Source organism: Malania oleifera, chromosome 11 (assembly GCF_029873635.1).
Source record: "Malania oleifera isolate guangnan ecotype guangnan chromosome 11, ASM2987363v1, whole genome shotgun sequence".
In the NCBI taxonomy this organism is placed as follows: Eukaryota; Viridiplantae; Streptophyta; class Magnoliopsida; order Santalales; family Ximeniaceae; genus Malania; species Malania oleifera.
The window spans coordinates 66,429,992-66,444,868 of NC_080427.1; the positions used below are offsets into that span (position 1 = coordinate 66,429,992).

The 14,877-nt window shown below is 37.5% G+C and overlaps 1 protein-coding gene across 1 annotated transcript; it reads left to right on the plus strand.

The window, feature by feature from the left end:
- The first annotated feature begins 9,028 nt into the window (after nucleotides 1-9,028).
- On the plus strand, nucleotides 9,029-11,860 carry LOC131167905 (pyruvate decarboxylase 1). Its single transcript, XM_058126970.1, has 6 exons — nucleotides 9,029-9,658; nucleotides 9,784-9,947; nucleotides 10,081-10,731; nucleotides 10,868-10,985; nucleotides 11,212-11,400; nucleotides 11,497-11,860. Exons 1-6 carry the CDS (start codon nucleotides 9,134-9,136, stop codon nucleotides 11,665-11,667), a joined length of 1,818 nt encoding a protein of 605 aa, XP_057982953.1. The 5' UTR covers nucleotides 9,029-9,133; the 3' UTR covers nucleotides 11,668-11,860.
- Nucleotides 11,861-14,877: the final 3,017 nt, after the last annotated feature.

The following is a 14,877-nucleotide window of genomic DNA, read 5'->3' on the forward strand; positions in this document are numbered from 1 at the left end:
AGTATCCCCCCCTCTTAGTGAACTTACCTTCTTTTTTCCTTTTAGCCTCTTTCCTCATAACAGTTTTGGATACATGGGCCTTCCCCTTTTGGTCATGGTTAATTCCCTTTTTCCATTGTGGGCACATGAGTTTCTTCATAAGAGTTGATGGTTGCAAGTTATCACAGTGAGTACGTGGGCTCTCTCATCGGACAGTTAAAGTAACTTATGCGTTAGGAAAATGAGGTCAGCTAAAGAGCTTGTTTAGGGCTAGGTCAGTTTGGGGGCAACTTGGTTGAGGAGCCCCATGTAAAGGTTGGTTAGGATAGCATGATTGACAAAACCCATATGCAAGTCAGTTGTTGTAGCTCAGTTGACAAGCCCTATGCGCAGGTCGATTAGGGCAGCTTGGTTGACGAAACCCATGCATAGGTTGGTTGGGACAGCTTAATTGGTGAGCTCCATGTGCAAGCCGATTGGGACAACTCGATTCTTTAGTTGTGACTCCTACTCATTCTAATCTTATTATTATATCAATTGTTTTCATGACTAAAAATTCTTTATGTTAAACAAGACGTTAAGCTCATATCTTGACATACACTTTTTATTTTTAAAATGTACTCAATAAATTATTTATCAATATTATCATTGTAATATTTATCAATATTATACTATTGATCGCAAGTATCTTTAAAAAATTAACTATGGTGTTGGAAAACCTAAAACCTAAAAAAAAAAAAGCCAAAATCCAAGTGCCGCCAAAATTAGAGCCTACCACTTGTTTGTATAATATTTTAAAATTTTCTTATTTATTGAAGCCGGCCGGAAGCATGAGTTATGGCACAAACAAAGATTTAGGTAAATACTCGTGTCAAGCAAGTATAGTAAATTGACAAAAGCGTTGAAAATAATCGACTAATTTAAGTATATTTTTTATTTAAAAAATTAATTCAAGCGACCTATAGAAAGGGTAAAGCAAGAAAAAAAAAAAAACAAAGAAAAAAAGTAAAAAGTGACATTTTTTTTCCCCCATCGGCGACTTCCGAGTGGGTTGTAGAATTATAGCATGCAAGGAGAGGGACCACCTAATTTGCCGTGGTCATGGGACTACTGGAGCAACTCTCTTCCACTGCTGACAGCGCCGCACAGGTGTTCCAATCATGGGACGTTCTCGTAGTCCTGTTTGCAGAATCCGCGCCTGAACGTATAAACGTGTGCATGTGCTCCACGTGGCAGTCCCATTTTATATCACAGTTTATTAAAAAAATAAAATAATAATAATAAAATACCGACGGAGTATTACGGCTTTGAAAACCGGTGCATGCTCATAGTTTCGGCAACAAAACGACACCGTTCGCTTATCACATCTGTTAGCTCGACTTTCCCGCCGTTAATTGCTGCGCAAGGCTACCCGGATTCGATCCTTATTAATATCGAAAACCCGTAGTTAGTTCACATAAGCTTTGTATTAATGAAGAATCTAAAAACCGACGTCGTTCCAACCCAAAACCAGGTGACAGGTCGGAGGGACCACAGACCATGGTCTGGTCTCCGGTGTTTTACCACCCTTACGTCATCCATCAATCAAAATTCAATCGGATGTCTTCCTTGATTTCTATTTTTTAACTTTCTTTTAGCTTTCCTCTTTGAATATTTGCATATGGGACCCCACATTCATCATAATCTCTCTCTCTCTCTCTCTCTCTCTCTCTCTCCCTCTACATATTTTACTAGATTTTTTTTTTTTTTTTTTAACGCGAGACTCCAACCGTCACTGCATCACTTTGAACACTATAATGCGACACTTTGAACACTATCGCACCACGTCTTACTAAATATTCAATTTTTTTGAGTGCTTTATCAACCGATCTAGTACTATTTATTTGTTGATATTTGAAGTAAAAGATATTTGCTTTTTTTAAAAAAATATATAAGAATTTATTTTAAAATTTTAAAAATAACATGGATGTGTTATTAAATTTTAAAAATGGAAGACTTCTCTTCCATATGAAAAATAATAATTGTTGGAATTAGTGTATTCTCAAGAAATGGGTGAATTGAGTATTTAAAAATTTATCTCCTAGGTTTAACAAAGTTAACAACAGTAATACATAACCTAGGATCTTTTTAAGCATATACTAACTGCACGGATGAAAATAATATGCGTAGATTAAATAATGCGCAACATTCCCAATATATTTAAATATAACATACATGCGCAGGAATATAAAGTGTAGGAAATTATAAGTAGACACACGATATTTTATCGAGGTTCGACCAATATTGCCTACGTCACCGTCTCAAGCTCACAAGTAAGAGGATTTCACTAGATGCTCACTTCACAGGTGGAACGACACCGTTTACAATACCTTACCAAGATGGTGCACCTAATTTTCTTAACTGAGTCTGAACCAGTTCGGGACTATTCATAGAGCTAGTCTCTCTCTTCTGACCATTCGTCGAGAATACAACAGATATGAATAATTTGTGTACAATCAAATGTGCTTCTTACGCTAAACAGATGTGTACAACAGTGCAGCTCAAAATACACTCACGAATGATATGAAAATAAGTTCAGTGCGAGTATGGTGATTTTTCTCAAAATAACTTTTTGCAATATTTGAGTAAAGTGTATACAATGAATATTTCAAAGATTTAACCCCAAAAAGATATCTTCCCAAAAGATTTTCAAAATCTTGCTCGAAGGAAGTTGGGGTTTTTGCCTTCTAATGATCTTGCACCTCAAAGTGAGCACAAATGCAAGAAGACTTTCCTAGCACGAAGTATATGTGCTCAGGTCTTTCAAGGTAACCAATATAAATTTTCTCCTAACAATATTTATCAATAAAATATATGGGAGATCCAGAAGCTAACTCTCAAAAATAAATTTTCAGAAACAAAGAATAAGTAAGAGTATGAGCTTTAGATGAAGAAAATAAATGCCCAAAGATTAATCAAATGCTCTCTTTAAAATGATTTTAAAAAAACAAAGAGTGTAAGAGAGTATGAGTAGTATGCTTTGAAAAGATTGGAAGTATTTGAACAATAAGAAGGGTTTGAGTATATAAAAAATTTCAGAGAAATTTTCTTAATGATTTTTGTTAATCACTTACTAATTAAAACAAATGAAGGGGTATATATACAGTTGGCGAAAATTATAGTCGTTGGGGGCACGATGGGTATTTTGGAAAAAGATTAATTGAATTTAATTAAAACTAACCTAGTTTAACCTCGGTAAAAATTGATCAACCCGAGAAGGTTGGTTGACCACTTTTGAGGTTCGGTCGACCAGGTTGCTTAGTTAGGTTGGCCAGGGTGTTTTTGAACTATAGTGATGATTGACTAGACTTGAGGCAATTACAGAACCTCCAAGGTTTGGTCGACCGGACCAAGTTTGCTTGACCGAAGTTGAACGTTCGGTCGACCAGACTATTTTACAACTAGGAGTTCGGTCGACCAGTGCGTTGGGACTTCCCACGTGTCAATTCGGTCGATCATGGCATTGAAATTCATTTCAAACTTGGTCGACCAAATAGTTAAACTTTTGACCCTAGAGAGGTTCAATCGACCGAAGGTCTTTGTGTGTGGGGGGTTCGGTCGACCGAACACATCAACTTTGTGCAATTCAGTCATATTCTTCTTATAAAGTCATCCTTATTCATGTGATAATTAATTATAAGATTATGGGGGATTTTTCAAGCAACATTTTTGGACCTAAGGTCAGTCTAAGGTCTTTAAGAGTTAACCCCAAAAATTCGGCATCGGTCGACCGAAAGGTGCCCTACGGTCATTTGGTTCCCTATGGTTAATCTACGGTCATGTTGAGCTTATCATACACATCATGCATGTAATGCATTATTACATACCAAATATAAAACAAAATGCATCACAAATTGAAAACATAAGTCTTCTTCTTCATCTTTGCTCTTCTGTCTTCTATGAAAAATGTCAGTTGATGTGGGCTATAAGGTATTCTGTCTTCCACTATCCTTTTCCTTATGTGTGCGCTAATATATCAAGTCTACTTAAACACTGGATATACACATAAGAAACTTGCGATTTGTCATTATCAAAACTAGGGATCGGACTCAAAAAGTCAACAATAATAATTTTTTTAGGAATATAAAAATTCTACAACTAAAAATTAGGGAATTATGTGGAATTTTTTATCTATTAAGAAAGGTTAATAGATTTTTTTAAAGTTAAAAAAATTCTTATTTTTTGTGAAATCTCAGAAGAAATTAATATCTTTTGTCCTAATATTTATTAAAGAAATTAATTAAAAATTTTGAGATGTGTACAAATATTGTACTATGGAAAATAAGTAGTAATATACAAACTAACAATATATTACTCATTAGTGTTATTATGGAATCATATTGCAATTTAAAAGTGAGTAAAATAATTTAATTTTTAGTGAATACTCTAAAAATTATTTTTCATTAATTATGTAAGAACCATAAGTGCATGAATCCAAAAATAAGTTTCGGGCAAAATATACTTTAGTAAAATCAAGATATGTTAAATAAACAAAAATCGGGTCGTCTTAACTAGTGCCTTATTAAGTCTAATGATGAGATTTAGATCTCGATATCGATCAAAGCAAATTATAACAAACTTGCCTGCATAATTTAATATATTTGCAATTCTAGCTTTCAATGATAAAGAAATACATGTGCATAATGTAATAGTGAAATATTTTTTTTCCTGCTTTGAAATTAATGTTTGGTTATTATTGTGTATCACACAATATCTTATATTTTAGGCAAGATCTTACTCAAATTTATTATTAAAGGTAAATTTCCTAATTTTAAACAATTTATTAATAACCTTAACTAATATTCATTAGGGCAGATAAAATTAGACACCTATTTGTAATATTTTTACTTTATATATATATATATATATATATATTGGATTACGCACCGAGTATCCATGCGTCCATTTTACGGTCCACGTGACTAATCCTGCGCCCCTTGAAGTTGACCCCACAACTGCAAAGGGAGGGTAAATTCAGGAGTTCAGGGACGGAAACGAGCCCGGGAGGGTTTAAACACCTGACCTCGTGAGAGACACTCTCACAGCCCGCACTACCACCTGAACCACACCCTGGGGGTTATTTTTTTTTACTTTATATTTGATGGACTTTGGATTTGAATTTGTATTGGACTTGGATAAAATGTAATATAAAATTGTATTAAAATTTGTTCAAATCCACCCAAATCCAAATCCAATGTCTAAAATTTATACTCCCAAACACTGCATTAGAGCATAAATAAAATTAAATTTATGTTTAAAGGAAACTACAGTATTTTATAAATCAATCATATATATTGGATTTGAACTAAAGAATGGAGTAGTCAACCACTTCCACCCACAAATATTAACTCTCCTTTACAATTAAATAGAGGTGTTGTGAAAAATAATTTTTAATAATTTTTTTAAATGTCCAAATAATTATTAATAATGTCACTTTTTCAAATTTTCAAAATTTATATAAAAATAATAATTTCTAAAAGTAAAAATAAAATCACACTAATTTTTGTAATTATTTATAGTTTAAAATTAAAATTAAAACAATTTTTCATAAGTAAATCAAACTTTAGTTCTACTATCCTATTTTTTTTATTTAAAAATAAACATCATATATTAGTAAAAGGAAAAAAAACTACGGACGAAGAGTAGCTTATAATAAGCTAAACTCCTTCATTCATTACAATTTTTTTTTTTAAAAGAAAGTAAAACACATTAGAAACTTCAAATTTTAATGTTATGTTTGGTTCATTGAATGTCTATTCTCATGATTAGATTACTTTTAATAGGTTAATTACAATTAGTTATATAAAAAAATATAATATTACTGTCACGCCCCGAACTTGGTAATGGGATCCAAGGGTGAATTAGTAACCTAACATATCCCTGTATCATACAAAACAACAATGATACAATAATAAAATGAGTGTCAGACCCTGTGGGGTTCCCGTACACCCTATACACATTCACATACATGATATATACACAGTGGAAAATGTTCTTTATATACATATATTGTACCATACCAGAGTCTATACAAAAGGAGTCTAAGTTCCATAATACAAAATATAAACCCGGGTGCCAGCCAAAACCAAAAAGACAGCTCGATATACTCCTAGTACTTACACAAGTACTTCACGCAATACGTTGACCACTATACTCCCAACACAAGGATGCTAGTTCCAGTTACTCGAAGGACTTGAAAACATGTATGTATGATAGAGGTGAGACATCTCTTAGTAAGGTAGATCCAGGTTATATCGATGTGTGGCATATGAGTGTTATCATAACATAAAACATACACAGTTCAATACAGTTTTAGTATTTTCACAAAATAGTTCCAGTATAGTGCCCATCACACACACACACACGATCAAGTAACTCGATGTCGTCACACCCTTCAGCCCGAAGCCGGCCCGCATTATACGGCATCTCCGGCACATGGTGTAGCTCCAGGCTCCCATGGCATCGTACCGGTACATCTGGTGGATCCATACCCTTCGGTGATCAGCCGGTAAGGCGGTATTTGATACCCTTGGATATAGAGCCGGACACTCTTTCACAACCTAGAATAATTCAGAACCTCGTTCCTATATCTCATTTTAGAAAATCACAACTCATGCATGCTCATATAACAATTCAATCCACACCCATTTGGTAATTTAAAAATCATGATTTTCCAAAAATACAATTTAAACAAGTCAAGGCATGACCATCTCCATAACATAATATATATCACAATATATCCACGGTTTTCCAATGAAACCAGAGATGCAACCCAATGCCCCCTTTTTCCCAAAACTATAACATGAAAATCCCGTAATTTCTGCCCGTTAGATGTCCTCAAATGAGTAGTCAAAACACACACAGGACCGTGAACTACAGTTCTACAGAATCCGATTTCGAAAATAACTAATATAAATAGAATCCCCTTACCTTTCCCCAAAAATCCAAAATCCAAACTCTATGACTCCTAAACAGCGAACCGAATTCCCAGAACGTATAAATCATAGTATAAAACATACTTACAATTCCATTCCCTACAAAACTACCAAAACGGAAATGAAAACCAAGTCTTACCTCGATTTCTGGGTCAAAACCCCAAAACGCTCGAAACGAAGATCCATTCCACAAATCTCGAAGAGAATCCTTCCCTAATCCTCGTAGTAACGTCGGATCGTCGATTCTAACAACGTATGACGAAGAAATCTAGAGAGAGAGAGTGGAGTTCAAGTTCCTAGAGAGAGAGAGAGAGAGAAAGAGAGAGAGAGAGAGAGAGAGAGAGAGGATTTTGATATCTTAGCCATGAAGCATTGGAAAAAGATATTTATAGCACCTTTGACTCCGCCGACCTCGTCGATGAGACGGCGTCTTCGTCGACGAGTCAACGTAGATAGTTCATCAACGTAGTGGTGGCCTCGTCGAAGAGCTTGAGATTTCTAGATTTCCTGAAACCTCTCGGCTTCTCCTCGTCGACGAGCCTCTACATTTCATCGCCGAGCAATAGAAGGGCCTTCGTCGAAGAACTCTTGCTTCGTCGACGAAACCTGTTCAATTTACTATTGTGCCATTTCCTTATTTATTTATTCCAGATCTCACGGATCGAGTTCTTACAATTACCATAAAACAAATAATATTGTAAACATTTTATTAGTCTATAATAAGGAGTAGATATACTATTCCAAATTTCATTATGAGGATATTTATTCATTTCTTATTATATGTTGAATAAAATAATTAGAAATATATAAGAAATGATTATTTTCTTAATTTTCAAAATTTGAATTATATTTCATCTTATTCCAATGAATAACTATTCTATCTCTTAGAGAACTCATTCTCAAAACCTAGGTGTTAAGGAGAGAGAGTTAAGAGGATTTTATATTGGTTTTAGAACTGCTCACAGAGACGATGTGAGACTAGACGGACATTAATACTCTCTCTCGAGCCCATGGGGGAAATGAGGCGACGAGAGTCCATGGGGAGAAATGAGGTGAGGAGAAGTCCAGCCCACGAAGGAGCTAAGCAGCCCAAAACCCATCTTTGATATCATGTTAGAGAACTTATCCTTAAAACCTAGTATTAAGGAGAGAGAGTTAAGAGGATCTTATACTGACTTTGAAACTACTCACATGATGTGAGACTGGACGAACATTAATGCTATCGAACCAAACATGTCGCAAAGAAAAACAAGTGCTAAGATTTTATTTATAATACATTAAAAGTTTAAATTCATGATTCACTAGTTACCAGTTCCTTCAAAAATTTGTATGAAACAAAACTTTTATTCAATAATCATAATAAACCCAATTCAAGCACATGGACCGTAAAACGGACAAGTTGATACCCGGTGTGTAATCCAAAAAAAAAAAAAACTACTATGTATTGAATATGACTTGAAGAATGGAGAAATCATTCACTTTCATCCACACAATTTAATTCATCTTACAAAAGGAGGTGTCTTAAGTCTTTGACATAAGCCACAATTCCCCAACACCTTTGAAATTTTGTTTTCCCTGCTCAACATAATTCCTCACTAGCGTGGAAAAGTGTATTTCTTATTTTTCTCTATTTTACTTTTTCAGATCCCAAACACTCTATTTATAACTTGAAATATATTAGAAAAAATAAAGAAATATATTTAAAAAAATCCTCATTTTTATGTTTAGTTATTGAAGAGAAAAAATATACTAAATTTATCAACAAAATTTTGATTTACATATTATTTAATTTAATTTTTAAAGTTTTTAATTATATATATATAATAATAATAATAAATAAGTTCCTTCTTTAATTTTCTTTATTTTTATTTTCTTAAACGAAACTGATCCCACCAGCCTAACATTCCCCAAATAAAAAATCCCCATAAAATAATTAGAAATCGTATGCCATATTAGCATACCATTAGTTTTACCATGGGTTGCCCAAAACGGGCTCCAAAAAACCGCCCCTTGGTTTGTCTCCACCGCTTAAGCCCATTATAAATCTTACCCCAACCCACTCACTCCTTCCGCACAATAATCCCTATTCAAATCGCTTTCTCATTTTCGCTCTCTGGTTTCTTTCCAGTTTCTTCTCTTTGTCTAGAAGAATTTCTATAGACAAGTGTCTCTCGTCGGCCATGGACTCGAAGATCTGTGCGCTGGACGCCTGCAATCCCACCAATGGCGACGTAGGCAGCCCACCGAACGGCTCCTCCTCCGCAATGCACAGCTCCGTAGCGCCCTCCGTCGTTGCGTCCTCCGAGGCCACCCTCGGTCGCCACCTCGCCCGTCGCCTCGTCGAAATCGGCGTCAACGACGTCTTCTCCGTCCCCGGCGACTTCAACCTCACCCTCTTCGACCACCTCATCGCCGAGCCCGGCCTCAACCTCGTCGGCTGCTGCAATGAGCTCAACGCCGGGTACGCCGCTGACGGCTACGCCCGCTGCCGCGGAGTCGGAGCCTGCGCCGTCACTTTCACTGTCGGCGGTCTCAGCGTTCTCAACGCGATCGCCGGAGCCTACAGCGAGAACCTTCCCCTTATTTGCATCGTTGGTGGTCCGAACTCCAATGATTACGGGACCAACAGGATTCTCCATCATACTATCGGATTGCCTGATTTTAGCCAAGAGCTTCGATGCTTCCAAACTGTTACTTGCTATCAGGTAAAGTCTCACCTGGATCAATTCATCCGCTGATGGGAAATTAACTTTCTTTTATTTAGTTTCTCGAGTTCCTCTGTTTTTTTTTTTTAATTCTAAAACCATTTATGGGGATATATCGATTATAGGCCGTTGTGAATAACTTGGAGGATGCGCATGAGATGATCGATACTGCGATTTCCACGGCTCTTAAAGAGAGTAAGCCTGTCTATATCAGCATCAGCTGTAATCTACCTGGAATTCCTCACCCCACTTTCAGTCGCGACCCCGTTCCCTTCGCAATTTCCCCAAGGTAATATCCGAGCTATTTTGTTTAAGAATTAAAGATCCATCTTTAAGGTGTTATCGTATTTGAATTTGAATTTGCTAGATTCTTCTTCCTTCTTTTTGAAATTCGTTCTCAAAATCTGATTTTGGAGATGTAGATTGAGTAATCAAATGGGTCTAGAGGCAGCAGTAGAGGCAACAGCAGAGTTCTTAAGCAAAGCAGTGAAACCAGTTCTGGTTGGCGGGCCTAAATTGCGGGTGGCGAAGGCGGCCGATGCGTTCGTTGAACTGGCGGATGCTTGCGGCTACGCCCTTGCGGTGACGCCGTCGGCGAAAGGGCTTGTGCCAGAAAATCACCCCCACTTCATGGGGACTTACTGGGGTGCCATTAGCACAGCCTTCTGCGCCGAGATCGTGGAATCCGCGGACGCTTACCTCTTCGCCGGACCCATTTTCAACGACTACAGCTCTGTTGGGTACTCTCTCCTCCTCAAGAAGGAGAAGGCGGTCATCGTGCAGCCTGATCGGGTCGTGATAGGGAATGGCCCAGCTTTCGGGTGCATTCTGATGAAGGATTTCTTGAAAGCTCTGGGGAAGCGCCTGAAGCGCAACCCCACTGCTTATGAGAACTACCACCGGATTTTTGTTCCGGAGGGACACCCTCTTCACGGCAACCCAAAAGAACCCTTGAGGGTCAATATTCTGTTCAAGCACATCCAAAATCTGCTCTCAAGCCACACGGCTGTGATTTCTGAAACAGGGGATTCTTGGTTTAACTGCCAGAAGCTGAAATTGCCGGAGGGATGCGGGTGGGTGATCAGTGGCTTTCGCATTCACATTCGATCAATTGGGTTTTATATATTTGATCAATTGGGTAGAATTCCTGGTAAAGTATGGATCTATTGGTTGGGATATTAATACGGTTTTTGGAATTTGGGTTTGCAGGTACGAGTTCCAGATGCAGTATGGATCTATTGGTTGGTCAGTTGGTGCTACTCTTGGGTATGCCCAGGCTGCTCAGGATAAGCGATTGATTGCTTGCATTGGTGATGGGAGCTTCCAGGTAAGTTATTCCACAATCATTAACCTATGAATCTGTTACAAATTTTCTTGCATGATCTAAACAGTTGATTGAATTTGGAAATTTTCTAGCTAAAATTAAAATGTGTGGATCACACTCCAAAATTTTGATTGAATTTGGAAAATTTCTCCTCCATTATTGCCAGAATCAATTTCCTACAACCAGAGTGAAGGATGTATTCATGTAATACTTGCTTTATGCTTGGTAGGTTACTGCACAAGATGTTTCCACAATGCTGCGACAAGGGCAGAAGAGCATCATATTTCTGATAAACAATGGGGGATATACCATAGAAGTTGAAATCCATGATGGACCTTACAATGTGATCAAGAACTGGAACTACACTGCGCTAGTTGATGCAATCCACAATGGTGAAGACAAATGCTGGACTGCCAAGGTAAGTTTGGAGCTAAACCCATTTGCTTTCGTGCATCAACCATGTAAAAATTTAGTGATTTTTTTTTTTTTTGCTGATGATTATTCAATGATGCAGGTTCGTTGTGAGGAGGATCTAATTAAGGCAATCGAGACAGCTACTGGTCCGAAGAAGGATAGCCTCTGCTTCATAGAGGTGATTGTGCACAAGGATGACACCAGCAAAGAGCTGCTAGAATGGGGCTCCAGAGTCTCTGCTGCCAACAGCCGCCCGCCCAACCCTCAGTAGTATTTACTGGCCTCCTCATGAAATGGGTCGTCTCTCCTTCCTTTGGAAGGATGAGATTTATTATGTTAATTAATTGGAGAATATAGAGTTCGCTGTTTAGTTCTGTTGAAACATTTGGGTTGTTCCTGTGAATTGTAATGCTGTTATCTGTGCAATTGCACCTTTTTCCTAAATATAAACATATATTTCATCTCTTCCTTTCTTTGATCCTTCTCCCTTTTTATTTTTTATTTTTTTAATAAAAATTATGTATTGTAGTTCCTTAAAAGCTGATGGTGATATTAAAGAATCAGAAGAAAAGGGGAAAGACGAGGAAAATGCTTTGCCGTGTTTGACCTGGGAATTTCATCAAAGCATCAATGTTGGTTTGTTTGCCATTGTGATATTTTCCAGGGCAGTGAGGACAGAGGCAGGAGCTAATGTTGAAGAAGCGAATAACGAAAATTCTTAGAACATCCCACCTTGCATGTGTTGGTTTGTCAACTTTTGTGCAGCCTGGTTTGGCCATGTTACCCCATGAGATAGAACAAGAGAGGATTACGGACTTCTTGTTTCCTTGAAATCTGTTTGCATTCGAAATTTTTGGATGACAGAGATAAGATGTCTGTCATGTGCTTCCAGAATAATCAGTCAAGCTGCTTAATTTTATAGGAAATGGTGGTGGTTTTTATCACGGGAATCATCATCAATGATGTTAGTTGACAAGTGCCACTCAAGAAAAGGTGCAAGTTGACAACATTGAGGGGTGTCACGTAGAATTTTATTGGGATCCCTTTATCCTCTGTGTTGGAATCCTTTTTTGTCTAGGCAATGGCATCCACCATAGGACAGGACCCAGGATCTTGGGTCAAACACAATGGGTTTATGTTAGCAAAGATTTACATCATGTTAAAATTTGAATTTGTCAGGGGTTGATCTATATAGTTATTATGTTTTGAAACGAAGTGGTTAGGTAACATAGTATTTGTTGTGAAAAAGATTATACACATGCACAATAAAACGAATAGAGAAATTTAAAAGAAAATATTGACATAGCAATTTTTGAGAGTTTGTATAAAGCCCATGTAATTTTTGCATATTTTTTTACTGAAATTGCATTATGATTTTAAGTTTTTGACAACATAAAACATTACACCCCGTCTCGACAACCTCTTGTTTGTAACAGACTTTAAGTGAACAAGTCATTTCGAATGAGTCGTAACTCAACAATTTTTATCTTGACGAATATTCATGTTAAATTATAAAGTCATTTTTTTTTAGCATTCAAAGTCCAATATGATGGCTGCACTATTCACATGAAGGTTGTACTATTTATATAGTGGTTGTACTATTCATATGATGATTGCACTATTCATTTGACGGCTTTGAAAAAGAGGCTTACAAAACCCTATAAATAGGGAAGTGGTGGTAAAGGAAGATATCATCCCAAGCATTTCCAACTCCAGCTTAAAAGAGAGAGAAATCAAGTACTCTCCTAAAAAGTGTTCTTGTTGTAACCCGTTGTTTCTTGTGAGATTTGTGTACTCCTAATTCAAGAGAGAGGCATCATTGTTATGTAATTAGAGAGAAGTTATATCATTGTTTTTCATAGTGGATTCCTTAGCCCATTGTTTCTAGTGAGATTTGTGTACTCCTAATTCAAGAGAAAGGCATCATTGTTCTGTAATTAGAGAGAAGTTGTATCATTGTTTTTCATAATGGATTCCTTAGCCCATTGTTTCTAGTGAGGTTTGTGTACTCCTAATTCAAGAGAGAGGCATCATTGTTCTGTAATTAGAGAGAAGTTGTATCATTGTTTTTCATAGTGGATTCCTTCTACTTTTGCCCATGGTTTTTCTCTTGATTTGTTTGGAGGTTTTCCGTGAAAATCTTGGTATCAATTCCTATTTTCTCATTTCTTATTTTAGCTATGTGATACTATTCCTACCCATTCAATTTCCTAACAGTGGTATCAGAGCCTTGGGTTACAGCCTTCGGGTTGGGGTTACTATTCATGGTTACTATTTACACGTGTCACCGGATACTTTTACAATATTGTGAACGTATACGAGCTTTGTTCAAGTATACAATTCCATTCATTTATGATACTATTCACGTATATGGTATTGATCACGGTGAAAAAGTGGGAGCCAGTTTAGTGGGGAGCAGATCTTATCTATTACAATGGTAGTAAAGTACAAAATTGAGAAGTTCAATGGGGGTAATTTCTCCCTTTGGAAATTGATGATGAAGACGGTCCTGAGAAAGGACAATTGCTTAGTGGAAATTGGAGATAGACCAGCAGGGATAACTAACAAAAAATGGAATGAGATGAATGACAATTGTCACACCCCGAACCTGGGAATGGGACCTAGGGGTGATTTAAAATCAAACCTGTCCCTGTATCATACAAATAACCAATGACACAACGCAATGAAAGAGGGTCCAACCCCGTAGGGTCTCCAGGCACCCTATACACAATCATTCACGTACAGATGCACAGCGGAAAAAGGTCTTTCTATATACATACATTACCATACCAGACTCTATACAAAAGCGGAGTCTAGACTCCATACATACAAAACGTACATCCGGGTGCCACACATACCCCAAAACGGCAACCCGCGAAACAAAAGTCCTAGCACTTACCGAAGCGCTACCCGCATACATAGGCCACTATGCTCCTAACACCAGGACGCTAGTTCCGGTTACTCGAAGGATCTGTAAAAATGTACGTATAGCAGGGGTGAGACACATTTCAGTAAGGTAAACATAGGTTATATTGGTGTGTGGCATTCGAGTGTTATCATGACAGCAAATATACACAATTTTATGCAATTCTTGTATTTTCACAATGCAGTTCCAATACATACATGCACACACGCATACCCACACCCATAATCTACACGGTGTCGTCACACCCCTTAGCCCGTAACCGGCCAGCGATAACAGGCGTTGGCCCGTAGCCAACCCGCGAAACATGGCGCCACCGACACATGGCGAACCCCCTACTCCCACGGCATCGTATTGACGCATCTGGTGGATCCACACCCTTCGGTGATCAACTGGTATAGGCTCACGCCCTCGGATACAGAGCCGGACACTCTTGCCAAACATGACCTAGTGATTTCATACGCCCATGGATATAGAGCCGAACACTCTTTCGTACCTGGAACAATTCGGAATCTAGTTCCTATTGCATTTCAACAAAATACAACCATGCATGCTCAT